At 38.9% G+C, this 13,616-nt stretch overlaps 3 protein-coding genes across 3 annotated transcripts; all 3 read right to left on the bottom strand.

The window, feature by feature from the left end:
- Positions 1-468: 468 nt before the first annotated feature.
- Positions 469-3,287, bottom strand: LOC113711721 (UDP-glycosyltransferase 87A1-like). Its single transcript, XM_027234908.2, has 2 exons — positions 2,619-3,287; positions 469-1,565 (listed from the first exon to the last, which is right to left on the bottom strand). The coding sequence occupies exons 1-2, from the start codon at positions 3,121-3,123 to the stop codon at positions 676-678; spliced, it is 1,395 nt and encodes a 464-aa protein (XP_027090709.1). The 5' UTR covers positions 3,124-3,287; the 3' UTR covers positions 469-675.
- Positions 3,288-4,152: 865 nt separating this feature from the next.
- LOC113711715 (UDP-glycosyltransferase 87A1) lies at positions 4,153-6,343 on the bottom strand. Its single transcript, XM_027234897.2, has 2 exons — positions 5,719-6,343; positions 4,153-5,206 (listed from the first exon to the last, which is right to left on the bottom strand). The coding sequence occupies exons 1-2, from the start codon at positions 6,221-6,223 to the stop codon at positions 4,341-4,343; spliced, it is 1,371 nt and encodes a 456-aa protein (XP_027090698.1). The 5' UTR covers positions 6,224-6,343; the 3' UTR covers positions 4,153-4,340.
- A 2,874-nt stretch (positions 6,344-9,217) lies between these two features.
- On the bottom strand, positions 9,218-10,940 carry LOC113711710 (uncharacterized). Its single transcript, XM_027234881.2, has 4 exons — positions 10,251-10,940; positions 9,920-10,069; positions 9,668-9,760; positions 9,218-9,579 (listed from the first exon to the last, which is right to left on the bottom strand). Exons 1-3 carry the CDS (start codon positions 10,845-10,847, stop codon positions 9,719-9,721), a joined length of 789 nt encoding a protein of 262 aa, XP_027090682.1. The 5' UTR covers positions 10,848-10,940; the 3' UTR covers positions 9,218-9,579; positions 9,668-9,718.
- Positions 10,941-13,616: the final 2,676 nt, after the last annotated feature.

The following is a 13,616-nucleotide window of genomic DNA, read 5'->3' as shown; positions in this document are numbered from 1 at the left end:
TTTTTATTCTTTCTTTTCCGTACTTTTTCATTTTTGGTAAGCATGATTTGCTTGTCTTGATTATAATTCAGAAGATTGAATTGGGGTTCTAAACGGTCTCATTTTATTTTGTGATCCCATCTTTTCTTGTTAATTTTAGGTAGAGAATTATTATCCGCACTTCACATTTATACAACTTCTTACATAGCTTCCAAGGAGCTTTAGAAACTATTTGGAAAGTAATTGAAGATTGATTTGAAGTGCATTGTTTACCTTAGATAGATTATCATTGCACTAATATATTTTATCATGAGCACTCGTTAGCATATCTAACATTCACTTGATCTACCATGTATATACACACATTAACAATTATTACACTCGTTTGCATTTATATACTTTTTTTTTATCCAATCTTACCTATCTTTTCTTGTACTTGTATACTTTCTCTAACTAATGTTATATTTCCTAAAATATGCATATGTGATATATATGTATATATCTTAATTAGTACCCAAATAGACCGTTTTATCAATACATTTGTTCTTATCAATAATGCCATCAGATTATTGTTCTAACAAAGCTCGCTTGCTCTGAGGTCAACGATACAAATATATTATTAAATGTCCTCCAAAGTTATACTACTCGCTGCGAGGAGATAGAGATTGAACAATCAATATGAAGAAGGAAATAAATTCAACGGATGTGGCATGAAATGTCCTCCATGAAAGCATCAATGGCACTCTTGGAGGATCCACCTTTTTCTGTTGCCTGCTGGCAAATGACCTGCAATTCTTTTGCCCTTCTTCTCATTTCTCTTCCTTCGTCACTTTCCAAGTCCATAAACTTCTGCAGAAGTCTCGTAATTTCCTGTCTTGTTATTAAACTCTCATCAACTTTCTTCACTCTCCACCCAATCTTCCAGTCTTCCACAATTTGCTTAGCGTTTGTCGTTTGATCCCAGAAAATAGGAAGGCCGAGCATCGGCAGGCCTGAGAAAATACCTTCTTTAGTGGAATTCCACCCACAATGAGACCAAAACCCGCCTATAGAATTATGTGACAACACCCTCAATTGGTCACACCAAGGCACTATAATACCCTTGGTATCACCTCTTTTTGGATCATGACTCGTATCCTCTCGTGTCACCCAAAAGAACCGGATGCCACTATCATGCACCCCTGCAACAATCTCATCCAATTGGGAACTCGAGACAGAAAGGAAGCTTCCTTGTGATATGTAAAGAACAGAATTTGTCGGTTGAGCATCCAACCACTGAACATACTCAGGTTCATCGCCGCCTCCAGCATTTGTGGCCGCATTACCATTGAGATTGAAGCAAGGTATTGCAGGACCAATGGAATAGATAGGGAAGGCAAATTCTTTTCCTAGTGCATCAATCACTGAAGCTTCAAGCTCATAGGTGGAAGTGAATAAAAGGAACTGTGCTTTAGAAACCAGTGATACGCCCTCCAAGCAATCGTCCAACACTTCTTGGCCTCTAGCAGAGAAGAATGGCGTTGGAAGATCAGAAGTGCGCATTTCAGGGACCCCAGGAATGTAATTAACCTGCTCCTTTCCTTTCTCTGCATCAGAAACAATGCAATACAGTAAAGAAGATAATAATGGTTTCTGTCAAAATCCTTGCTTCTTGTTCATACTCTTAAGCAGACAGTGAAATACTACCTAGTATACTAATTTTATTCGGAGTTCCCTACCCTGGACATGACTCGATCATACAAAAATTTCGAGAAAGTTCCCAAACATAGTAGGGATTGTTCTTAGCTTCAGTTCAGGATTTGGAACTTAAGAGGGGTCCCAGAAGGTCTCGAAGTTAATTTGACCTGGACAACTCTATCAGAACTACAGATGCATCACTGGAATCCATTTGTCATGTCCTGTTCCTGTTTTAGTCACCAAAATTGCCGTGTCCTCGCAAGCATGGTTCGAAGTCTCGGCCGAGACCGAGACGACTCGGCCGAGTCGTCACCGTCTCGACCCCTACCAATACGATACCGTGACGAAACGATACCGAAATACTTGACTCGCCGAGAAATCGGCCGAATCGTCACCGTGACGGATTGACTCAGCGAGTCACTCCGAGTTATCCCGAGTCAAGACGAGAAATCAGCCGAGTCACACCGTGACGGATTGACTTGACCGTTTCTTTTACTATTTTTTAATTATTTTTATTTAGCATACTTTTTTATATTATTAACAATTTTTAAAATATTAAATACTTTAAAATTTGTGTCTAACCGAGACCGCGACCGATATGCCGAAACCGATGTGGAACGTTCCGGGCCGCGACCACAACGGCGACTGTGACTTTGAACCATGGTCCTCACTCGTTGAAATTAAACCGGAGGGAAAAGTGAAAGGCGAAAAAACTGTTTTAAATAAAGTTGACATGAGTTTTCTAATGTCTTCTGATCAGCGGATCAGGTCATAAGCCACTCTGACAATTGGTATTTAAAGGCCAATGAATAAAAGGTGCTCAATAGTTGCTATCTATCTATCCCCCCCCCCCACACCCCACAAAAAAAAAAAGGATTTGCACTAGAGCACAGTATTGTTATAAAGTCGTAGCAGCAGTAATTTTGATTTCTTTACTAATAGTCTAGTACTTAGAAGCGCACCTGCCAAATTGAAATTAAAATGGCCATTTTGAAGTACGAGGTCTAAGTGATGGAAAATGGAGAAGACGGTGGCGGACTGCGTCCAAAACGAAGCCACCGGAATATTCCTCCGATTCCCTACACCCACCATCCACTTCAAGTAGGTATCGTGCACGATAACGTTAGGCTTGGGCTGCTCAAGCCGGTCCAAGAGCTGCTCGACCGGAGCTTGTAGCTTGGTCAAAGCTGCTCGAATGAAACCGGGCCAGTCTTTGGCTCGGCCAATTTCTGAAGGTATTACATTTGGGACGGTGACTAAACGGATGTTAGCCGGCCTGGGATCGGAGCTGAGGAAGCCGTACCACTCTTCAGTAACGATGAAGGTGATGAGCGTGTTAGTGTTACGCGGTGGACTCGCGGCTATGAGTTTGCAGAAGTTCATCAACGGGTTAACGTGGCCTCTCCCAGGAAACGGCATCGCCACCACGTGGCATGTCACGGTTGGCTCCAAGCTCGAAGGCTCCATTTGCAGTGCACCGATAAACCGCCGCAGTCAGTCGAAGGAATGATTGATTACAACTTACAAGGAGACGAGACAAGTAGCTAGAGCTACAAAGTCTCCGAATAGAGGGGATGATACAAGGTGAAGGAAGAAGCGGCGCAGTGCATCCGCTTTTTAAGCTTGAACTTAGAATTTACTTGAGTTGAGGTTCGACAAAAAACCTTAATTTTTGGGGGGGGGGGGGGGGGGGGGGGCGGGGGCCGGTGGCGGTGGGTCACCCGAAATCAATGCCCGAAACTAGCCCAGCTGGCTAGAATCTCTAACACCGACATTGATCGCATGTGAATTTCATTGCCCCAAAAAACGAATGCATTATTAATTTCCAGCAGCTTCAGCAGATGGCCCATTTACATCATTTTTTTTTTTATATAATTCACAGGTATTCCCGTCTGTTCTACGCCCTACAATTAATTCTGTTCGAACTGCATCGAACCTCTCTTTTGGAGAAGCTCTCCCAATATTATCTTTTTTATTTTTATGAATTTTGATTATTTTTATGAATTTCGAATCCGAGACGTGACGATTAAATGATACAAATGCCTTCGATTTGCACTTGGTACGGACCCATTCACATCATTTGAAGAATGGGCCACAAAGAGGAGGAACCCATGGCCGACTTGGTAGCTTTAGGGTAAAGGGATCTGCGACGGGACTGGCTATGCTGGGATTGGATCGACTTATTCACTAGCTTGGGACGTTACCTTAAATGACAATATAGACTTTGTCAAATACGAATCACCAAAATCACCTTCTCGTACTGAACAAATAATCTCCTGATGTCCAATACTGAGCGAGAAGGTGCATTACATGGTACCATCAAAGTTGCTCGTAGGCAGGGGAGAACTCATGACCAGAGCAAATGAAAATCAAGGATGATGATGGAATGTATCATTTTTTTTCTTTTGGCCCCAACAGTTTGGTTCCAAAGCCTGTTTCTTTTACGACTTCCTGAAATTGTGCATCCTCTCATCCACTCAAGCAAAAGCATGGGTCTACAAATGAAGAATGAGTAAGTATAATTTCACTAAGAGGTCGAAAACATCTGTTGCCTTGAAGAATTTTATTAATATACAAGAACAAGATAGGTCTCAAGTTAACAACTCTTTTAACTTGCACAAATTACGCACTAGGCTAATCCCACAGCAATCCTTCACCTTGATCCTGTCCAAAGAATTCTTGAGTTATGCTATGTTCTCGATGAAAGCCTCAATTTCAAGCTCAGAAGATCCACCACCTTCTGCGGTTGCTCGTCGGCAAATCTCCCGGATTTCTTGGGCTCTTCTCCTCATTTCTTTCCCTTCATCACATTCCAAGTCCATAAACCTCTTCAAACTCCTGGAAATTTCCTCTCTTTTCACCAGGCCTCCATCATCTCTCTTCAGCCTCCGACCAATTTTCCAGTCTTCCACAATTTGCTTGCTGTTTGTGTATTGATCCCATGCTAATGGGAAAGTAAGCATCGGCAGACCAGCAAATGCACCTTCTTTAGTAGAATTCCACCCGCAATGAGACCAGAATCCACCTATTGAGGGATGGCACAGCACTTTCAGTTGGTCGCACCAATGCACAACTACTCCATTACCAGTATCACCGCCACTTGCTTGAAACGTAGAAATGTCTTGGCGGTCTACCCAGAAGAATCTAATCCCACTTTCATGAACTCCAGCAATTATTTCAGCCGACTGCTCATTGGATGCAGATAGAAAGCTCCCCTGGGAAATGTACAATACGGAGGATCTAGGTTGAGCATCTAACCAAGCAATATGGTCATTGTTGCTGCGGTTTCTCACATTGAAAGAAGGTATTGCCAAACCTATGGAGTAGATGGGATTGGGTAATTCGGCCTTGAGACTGTCTATGACTCGAGATTCCAGTTCATAGACAGAACTAAATAGAAGGTACTCCGCCTTGGATGCCAGAGCAACAACTTCTAGAGCTATACGGACCGCTGTCTGACTTGTACCATGCAACAATAGTTCCCTAGGAAAATCTGCAAGTCGAATAGACGGGACTCCCGGAATGCAGGTTACCCTGTGATCCCCTTCTTCTGTAGTTGGTTCCATGGCAAGTCGCAAAATTATAAATTAGTTCATTATACGATGCCCACAGAGCATGAATTGACATTTGAGAAGTCAGTCTCATTCAAGAAGATGTTTGATGATCCCTCATAATAAATAAAGGGCTTGAATCCATTACCTAATCTATTACCCAATGAAATTACCCCAATTCATAGACTAAGAACTTCGAAACTGCAAATTCGTACAAGCAACATGAACTACTGACAACATTCGAGGCCCTTCTGATGACAAGTCATTGAAAACAACCATCACAACATATTCCTTAATTGCAAAGAATATTAACAAGGTCACTGACTGTGGTTAAAGCTTTTAGCAAGGATTTTCTTTCTTTTTTTTTTTTCAAAGCACAGAGTTACGCTATCATTGATTAACCACTTTCATTTTGACTGAAGTACGAATTCCTACTACAGGCTACTGGGATGAAAATTGTTCAAAGACGAAATGGGGAAAAAACAATGCAAGTGCAGACTGATAAACACACCTACTGGATTGGAAGGGAGATGCCCATTCTCGACAAGACTTTCATAGTGACGAAGAAGCGAGAAACACGTGGTCGACATGGGCCAAAGCGAAGCTGCGGGTATATTCCTCCGGTTTGCAACGCCCAATCCCCACTTCAAGAATGAATCGAATATTATCACACTCGGCTTCGGCTGCTCCAGCTGATCGAGCAGATGCTCAACTGGACCTTCCATCTTGTTCAAAACAGCTTCAACGAAGCCCGTAAAATCTTTGGCTCGGCCTATTTCAGAAGGAATGACATTGGGGATAGTGGCAAATCGGATATTGTTTGCATGAAGAGGTTCGGAGCTAAGGATGCCATGCCATTCTTCAGTAACGACGAAGGTTATGAGAAAGTTATTGGGTCTTCTGTTGGCCATGATTTTGCAGAGGTTCATCATTGGGTTGATGTGGCCTCTTCCGGGATATGGGACGGCCACCACTCGGAATCTAAAATTTGAGTTACCATTAACCGATGAATCCATTGATCCGTCCACCGACAGTTTTTCCAACTAGAAGAAAGAATTCAGAGAATGAAGCGATGCACGTAATTACTGCAACTTTAGATTCCTTATAACCTATAGTACACCATTTGCTAAGATTTTATAGTGGAAATCTTTATTACTAATTTGTTTGGTAGAGTCCCGGAGCATTTGACATCCTTGCTGACGAAATAAAGTGGAATGCGAATTCCAACAACTGATGCTGTTCAAGTCACCAGTCACCACATGACAATGGATGCTGACTGATGTACCAAAGTTGATTTTTTCTTACTGGCTCTTAAATAGTGAGACTGTATTGTGGGAAAATAAGTCAAAAGGGAAGACGCAAGCAGAACTTTTTTGCTCCGGGACGTAAGGGCAAAGGGAAAGCAGGTATGGGGATGAGAACCTAAAGATTACACCCAATACTACCAGAATATCAACTTCTTTCTGGGAATGTACCTGCTCTAGAAGGTTTGCAAATCAATGGACGTTACTTGCAGTTTTGTATATTTCTGGCGCATCATCCTTTTGACAACAGAGCAAGAAAACACAACAATCTTCAGTGATGCAATCAGATCAACGGTGCCTATGGAAACTTTGTAATGTCCCGTATGGAAGCTTGAAGTTGCAAGTTGACAAGGTCCACGTTCACCACTTCCGGAGAACCTGGACTTAATTTACAGAGTCCAGTCAAATAAATTTTTCCTATTTCCTATCGGGCCATTCTCTATAGTCTCGTCACAAAGTCCAGTCAAATAAAGCTCACAAACTTGATTTGCCTTAGTCTAATCGTCTCCTTAAATAATTGAGATCCTCAAAGTCCCGGACAGCTTATTGCGTCTCACCGTTACCTGCTGTCTTGTCTCCCCCATTCTATTGGCTTGCCCCCCACTGAGATGTGAGGCATGTGAGAACCAAACCAAAGTCCACGTGACATCTCACAAGTCTCTACATTCATTTTCATTTTGTAAATTTCTACCCAACTTTTGTCATAAAAATAAGTTTGCTTGTGCTCTTCATCGGTTCGTCTTCCTAAGGCTACAGGCTCCAGTGCAGCTGTTATAGGCATTCTTTTATTTTTTTTATATTCTTTTTAACTAAAAATTGAATTACGTTTTGCTGGTTATACAATTTTTTTTTTTGTGTATTTTCCTTTCAAAGGTGAAACTTTAATTTTATGCTTTTTGTATTTTAATTCAAGGTTAAAAGTCATTAACCCTTTCTTCGTTAGTCAAATAAATTGCCATTTTTGACAATTACCTCTTTCTAAAATTGCAATAATTGGGAAACTAATAGATTGATTTTAGTCTAGATAATAAATATTGATTGTATAGACAACTTGTCAATAGATGAACCTTAGAATGCTTAGAATTAAGTCTTTCTACTGTTTTAGCTGAAAATAAAAAAGGCTTTGAAACTTTTGAAACATAAGAGTTATAATTGATTATGCTAAATTGACTTTTTAGGTTATTTGGAAACTTTTTAAAAATTTGAGAATCTTGTGATCACGGTGAACAAGAAAATTGACTCATTTTTTCAAGAAAAAGGATGATTGACATAAGTGTTAAATCGGTGGTAACTTTGAAACATCTACATCCAAGAGTGTTCAGATTCTCATGGCTATTTCAAAAATAGCCAACATTATCCAAGTATTTTCTGCTCTCTGAAAATTTCAATGGAGGGAAATTCCTAGAGCTGAAACTCAATCAACATATTGCCACTAATAATTATTGAGTAAAAAACTTGAGCAATCCCTAAACTATCATAGTTGTCCACTTTTGACCCCTTATCTATTTTTTGTTTTCGACCTACTCCTAAACAATTAAAAGTGTATAGTTTAAGAACTTTTGGCCATTTTAAACATAAATTCAGCCGGAATCCAAGGGCATTTTTGTCCGACAATAACCAAAATTATTAAGAACTTAATAAAAAGCATCAAGAGGAGTAGAAACCCTAAAAAGATAAAAAAAACCCTTCATTTTCCATGAACTCTTCATCAGATTTCTCTAAAAAAAATTCCTAAATTCATTGATTTCACACCGAGTGGCCAACGTTTAATCAGATTTTTCATGTCCCTCTCAAATATGAAATCAATGAATTTGAAAAATTTATAGAGAAATTCAATGAAGAGATTAAGGAAAATGAAGGGTTTTCTTTTCTCATAACTTCAATTCCTGTCCTCGATGCTCTTGATTAAGTTCTCGATACTTTTGATTAATAATGGACAAAAATATCCTTTGATTCTGTCTGGATTTATGTCTAAAATGATCAGAAGTCCTTAAATTATGCATTTTTACTTGTTCAGAGGCCAATTAGAGATAAAAAAAAAATAAATTAATGACCAAAAGTGGACAACACTAATAATTTTGTGGCTCCTCGAGTTTTTTACTCTTATAATTATTTGAGTGTTCTGAATTTTTGTTTGCTCAATTAACTTGAGTTCATTCCTAAGTTGACATTAAAAATTAAGCTCATGTTGAGTTTCACACCTCCCCCTCCCCCTCCCCCCAACAAATACGAAACCCCTGACTTTGCGTCTCAGCCCCTCTCCTGAAAATTTTCTCCCCTCCCACAGCACCACCCCCCCCCCCCCCTCCTCTCCCTCCCCCAGACCAAAAAAAAAAAATCTAAAGGGTATAAATCGCATACAGCCCCAGCGAACTGTCAGCATTGCATCTTTTTGGCGGGACCACATAGGCTGAAACTAACGAAAGCAGCCTCACCAAAATATCTACCTTCGTTTTTCAATTTCAGGGAAATGAGTCCCAAAATATCTGCTCCAAACAGATTTGCCGGCACAGAATATACCAAAAGTTGGGAAACACATGATGTAAATGTGGCAGATTTCCTGTTTCTCCAATTCACATGCGGTAAATGAACGGAATATTATGATGTGTGAACCCAAAAGTTGGGAGCAAAAGACTGCCCATTACCATTAGTTGCTCGTTTACTTGAACATCTATCTATATCTATATATATGTGACACTCAATCCAAAATTGAATGAGTTTTCTTCATTATGCTCATATGTATAATTTCCTTTCCTGTTTTGTGAAAAATGGAACTCATTCGAACCCATTATGAGCAAATCAATCCAAGCTACGATGAAAATGAAGTGTAAAAAGGGCTACAGTACATTTTATACAAAAACTTCAGAAAATTGTAATTCAAACAGGATAGACCTCAGTATCATCCTCTTCTTCTTCTTTTTCCCTGTTCCAGAGGTAACTTTAAGGTCCCAATTGAGAAAACGACTCATGAGCTGATAAAAATTTGACATGCCTCAATCTTTGCATTCTGGGACGTAAACTCAGCAGGTGCTAGACTTCTCTATAGTACAGCACAGTAGACGTGCCCCCTGCCAAAAGAAAAGAGATGTACTACTTGTAATTGAAAGACATTGATAGATCAAATCGAAGGAATCGGTCAAATATAAAAGTACTTACAGACAGGAGTTGAGTTAGGTAAGATATTTTGAGGATTTTTTTTTTCTGCAATCATTTGTGCATCTCCTCGGCTACCCTTTTCACAAAACGGCCCTGAAATGATAATTAGGAATGAAAAGATGAGTGTTCTAAAAAATTCTTCTAACGTTAGGCGAGTATGTCTGGAGTTAGACCAGACTTATAAATCAGTACACTTGATTTCTGAAGGATGGAGAAAAATTAGTACTAGTAATTGGCTAGCCAGTCACGTACCTTGAATCTTGGTCTTTTATCTGCATTCAGCTTCCGAACTTGATATCTTATCTTCTTGGAGAACAATCTGGTTTGGCGTTTTTCTTTGTACCTCAGCACACTTGCTTCCCTTCTTCTCCTCTCTTCTTCTATCACCGGCACCTCTCCCATCTACGCTTCCAACATGATGAATGAATCTTATCAAACAAAAGAAAAAGTAGCAGTATTCTTTATATTATCCTTCCAGCAATACATATGATATTACGAGGCTAGGCAGCCAACTTAATTATATTGGAAAAAAAAAAGAAAGAAAGAGAAAAAGAAGAAGAAGTGAAAGGTGGAGATGGAATACTCTAACATAGGCATTATTTGCAGAAACAAAGATTGAAGAAGATTCATCAGCGCAAAGTGTGCGGTCGGACCATGCATCCAAAACCTCTTGATAGTTTAAGCTCAGATTCAAAGAAAGCTTTTTCTCATCATCATCATCATCATCATCATCATCGTCATCATCTTCCAGCAACCCACACTCGGCCTCTTTCTTTATGGTAAACCGCATATCACCAAGCGTGCTACGTGAATGGTTCTCTCTTCCATCAATAATATCATTATCTCCGGCCTCTTCATCATCTTTGATAACTAAACCATCCCAAGCAGGAGGCATCAAACAACCCCAGTAGTTTATAAGTTGACCGTACGCGATATCCTGCTCCTCTTGAACTTGGAGGTTTTCTGCATCATCATCGTCGTGGATGTTATGGAGATTAGTGCAGTAGTCGAGCTCATCCATAAGATCAATCTCTTTCTTGGCGTGGACGTGGATGTTGCTCTCTCTTTTCGGGTTCTCTTCTTCATTAGAACTACTACTAGTAACACTACTGGCACTGATTTCTGCAGGTACTCGCATTTCTTCTTTCTTTAAACTTGTTAACAAAGTTTTTATCCTCATATCCCTTGATTTTATCTCCTTTCTTACCTCGTTTTTCTACTTTCTTGCTGCGACTTATATGGAGAAGTAGAGGATATGTCACATGAATACATCGCAAAGAGAGAAGATATTTTGGGTTTGATAGTAATATATAAAAGTGACAGGTGCTTTTTCCCACGAGACACCTTATCTCTTTAGCTATTGGTCGTCGCTGCATGGCCTACAACTTCTGAGATTATCCAGCTTGGAAATTACATCCGGGGTACTCTAGAAAAATTTTTGATTGCTTTGCCATAAAAAAAAAATAAAAATTTTATATTGTGATTCTAGTAATTTTGGCAACTCCCCATTCTATCACATCACCTGCAAGATCTGATTACTACTCAAACAGTAAAATATGTAGGAAATATCAAAATATTACAAGAAAAAAAGAATATACGACCAAGATGAACTCAAAATGCATAAGTTGAATGAGATATAAGCACATATTCCATTTAGATTGGCCATTTTTGAGAATATTTTTAAAAAATTTTACTGTAACAGTGTATATAAAAAGTTTTTATTTGAAATTTTTGATATAATGTATGGATGAAATGTTTTTTTAGTTATTGTGTATTATTGTGGTATTGTATTTAAAAAATTTATTTTTTAAAAAAATGGTCAATCCGAACAAAGTGTTTTTCATTGGTTTATGGGAAGCTATAAGATAGAAAGGCAATGGGAGAGATTGGGGGAAAACAAAACAAAAGGAGAATTTAACCAGAAAATAAGAAAAACTAACGGAAATTAACAAAAATATGTCTAAATTTTTAGAGCATGTTTGGACTGTAGGATTGAAGTACTTGACTGAAAAATGTTAGCGGGATAAAGTAAACTATTTCATGGGTTTTAGTGTCACTTTACCCTTTAAACAATGGCGGGACGCGGGCGCATTTTTTCTCTGTTCCTGCCTTATCAGACACATGGGCCATATCCAATACAAATACTTACTGGACACAGCACGGCATTTTTGGGCCCTCTTAGCCCAGGACAGCAACGTCAAATTTCTAGGCACCCAAAAAAATAAAAAAGAATTTCACCTGGGCTTCTTCTCCTTACTGGCTATTTTTTCATGGGTCAAATTCTTACGCCGTTTGTGTGGCTTAGATGGCGAAACCTACAGCCGGGGGAATTTAAAGAAGATAACTAATGGTCAGGTCAGGTGAGAAAGTGAGATCACAATAAACCACTAACTGGCCACAATACTTACTCTTTTTTTTTTTTCTTTTCCGCGTCCAGTCGGGTCATTCGAAAACAAAATGATGATATTATTACTAGAGATAGTGACCCCGAAAAAAAAAAAAAAAAACACAATTCATGAAACGTACCTGAGGGCCACATGCCAATCCCTGGCAAGGTACTTGCAGACAAGTTTTAACAGCCCAAACTAACCAGATAGCCGTAACAAGGTAAATAACCAGATAGCCTTAACAAAAAGATGGTCGAGTATATGCTTGATCAACGAGAGTTGTTCAGAAACACTACACATGAGATTCTGAATTTAATAAGCGAACAAGTGAAAAAACGATGCTTAACGAATTTGAATCGACTTTGAAATTTAGTTTTTCAAGTAATTTCGGAGAATGGACATATTTTAGTCATGAATTTACATTTTTATTTATAATTACTAGGTGTATATTTCATTGCAAATCTAACATTTTTAAAATATTTTGTATGATTGGTCGAATATAACCAAGAACTTGATTTTAATATTTTTGAAACTTATAAAAATATTAAATAATTATGACACTATGCTAACATCAGCGAGTTTTTGAGAACAATTCGACCAGTTGATCCCTAACCCAGTAGTTTAGTCGAATGGCGCGCTATCCGATCTGAATTTAATAATATTGTTGTGAACTTTAGCAAACTGATATATTGGTTTTTAGCGACACATTCGACCTCAGTGTTAAATTTCGGCAAATGAAAAAACAAAACGGCATATTTCCTTCAAAATGTCATCACGCATCCGTTCTGGGAGGCTCCAAGTACTATAGTTAACGCCGGAGGTGTCTTTTCTGATTAGGTTTGAAGGCAGAGGCATTTTAAGTATCGAGAGGGTGCTTCAAATAATTGGAGATTGGAAAGCATTCTAGCCGTCGCCATCAAATAAATGCCGAAACCTCACATAGATCTTTAAACCTCTGCATAATTGGCTAAAGTCAAGTCGCCCCTTCTCCCACTTAAGATTGGTAGTAAACTAGTATGCGATGCATCACAATCGACCATAATAAGTGATCTAATCAAGTGGCCTCTTTTAGTGGTTTCTATCTGTATTCATTCTTCTTTTGGTCCTATTGTTCAGTCACAGATTAAGCCATTTTTTTCTTTTTCACGAGTGACAATGGAGGAAATAATATAAACACTACTCCACATGCAAAAAAGTCTTCAGAAAATGACTTATCTTGGATTCAGTTCATGCACCGCCCTCACCTTATTTGGACTTCATGAGATAGTATGATAGTAACTATATAGATTGGACACGACTAAGCTTGAAAAGGTAAAAGGGGCAGCATATAATACAAGATTATAGTTTAAAAGTCAATACGAATCCAGATTACAAGGCAAACCATTATCCTGGCCGTTAGTCAGTTTCGATTGTTATTCTGATTTTAGCTTTCTGCATTTTTGAGGGCTCGAGGCAATGCTTCCAAAAAACAAAATTACATTCCTTTGAACATCAGTTACCTTCTAGACATGGGAAATCCAGAATTCAGCTACTTTTGTTTTGTATGACTATAAGCTCAAGGA

The sequence above is a fragment of the Coffea arabica genome, chromosome 1e (assembly GCF_036785885.1).
Source record: "Coffea arabica cultivar ET-39 chromosome 1e, Coffea Arabica ET-39 HiFi, whole genome shotgun sequence".
NCBI lineage: Eukaryota > Viridiplantae > Streptophyta > Magnoliopsida > Gentianales > Rubiaceae > Coffea > Coffea arabica.
The sequence above is the reverse complement of the archived record's forward strand: the minus strand, read 5'-3'. Positions and strand labels throughout refer to the sequence as shown.

Bases quoted from the DNA above. Each gene is read 5' to 3' on its own strand.
- LOC113711721 (XM_027234908.2), bottom strand. From the start codon at position 3,123: ATGGAGCCTTCGAGCTTGGAGCCAACCGTGACATGCCACGTGGTGGCG. The intron at 1,566-2,618 runs GTGCGCTTCTAA...TTTCTGATGCAG, and splicing joins TTTTAATTTCAATTTGGCAG to AGAAAGGAAAGGAGCAGGTT.
- LOC113711715 (XM_027234897.2), bottom strand. From the start codon at position 6,223: ATGGATTCATCGGTTAATGGTAACTCAAATTTTAGATTCCGAGTGGTG. The intron at 5,207-5,718 runs GTGTGTTTATCA...AACCAACTACAG, and splicing joins TCTCCCTTCCAATCCAGTAG to AAGAAGGGGATCACAGGGTA.
- LOC113711710 (XM_027234881.2), bottom strand. From the start codon at position 10,847: ATGAGGATAAAAACTTTGTTAACAAGTTTAAAGAAAGAAGAAATGCGA. The intron at 10,070-10,250 runs GTATTCCATCTC...TTGGAAGCGTAG, and splicing joins CAAATAATGCCTATGTTAGA to ATGGGAGAGGTGCCGGTGAT. The intron at 9,761-9,919 runs GTACGTGACTGG...TTATCATTTCAG, and splicing joins ATAAAAGACCAAGATTCAAG to GGCCGTTTTGTGAAAAGGGT.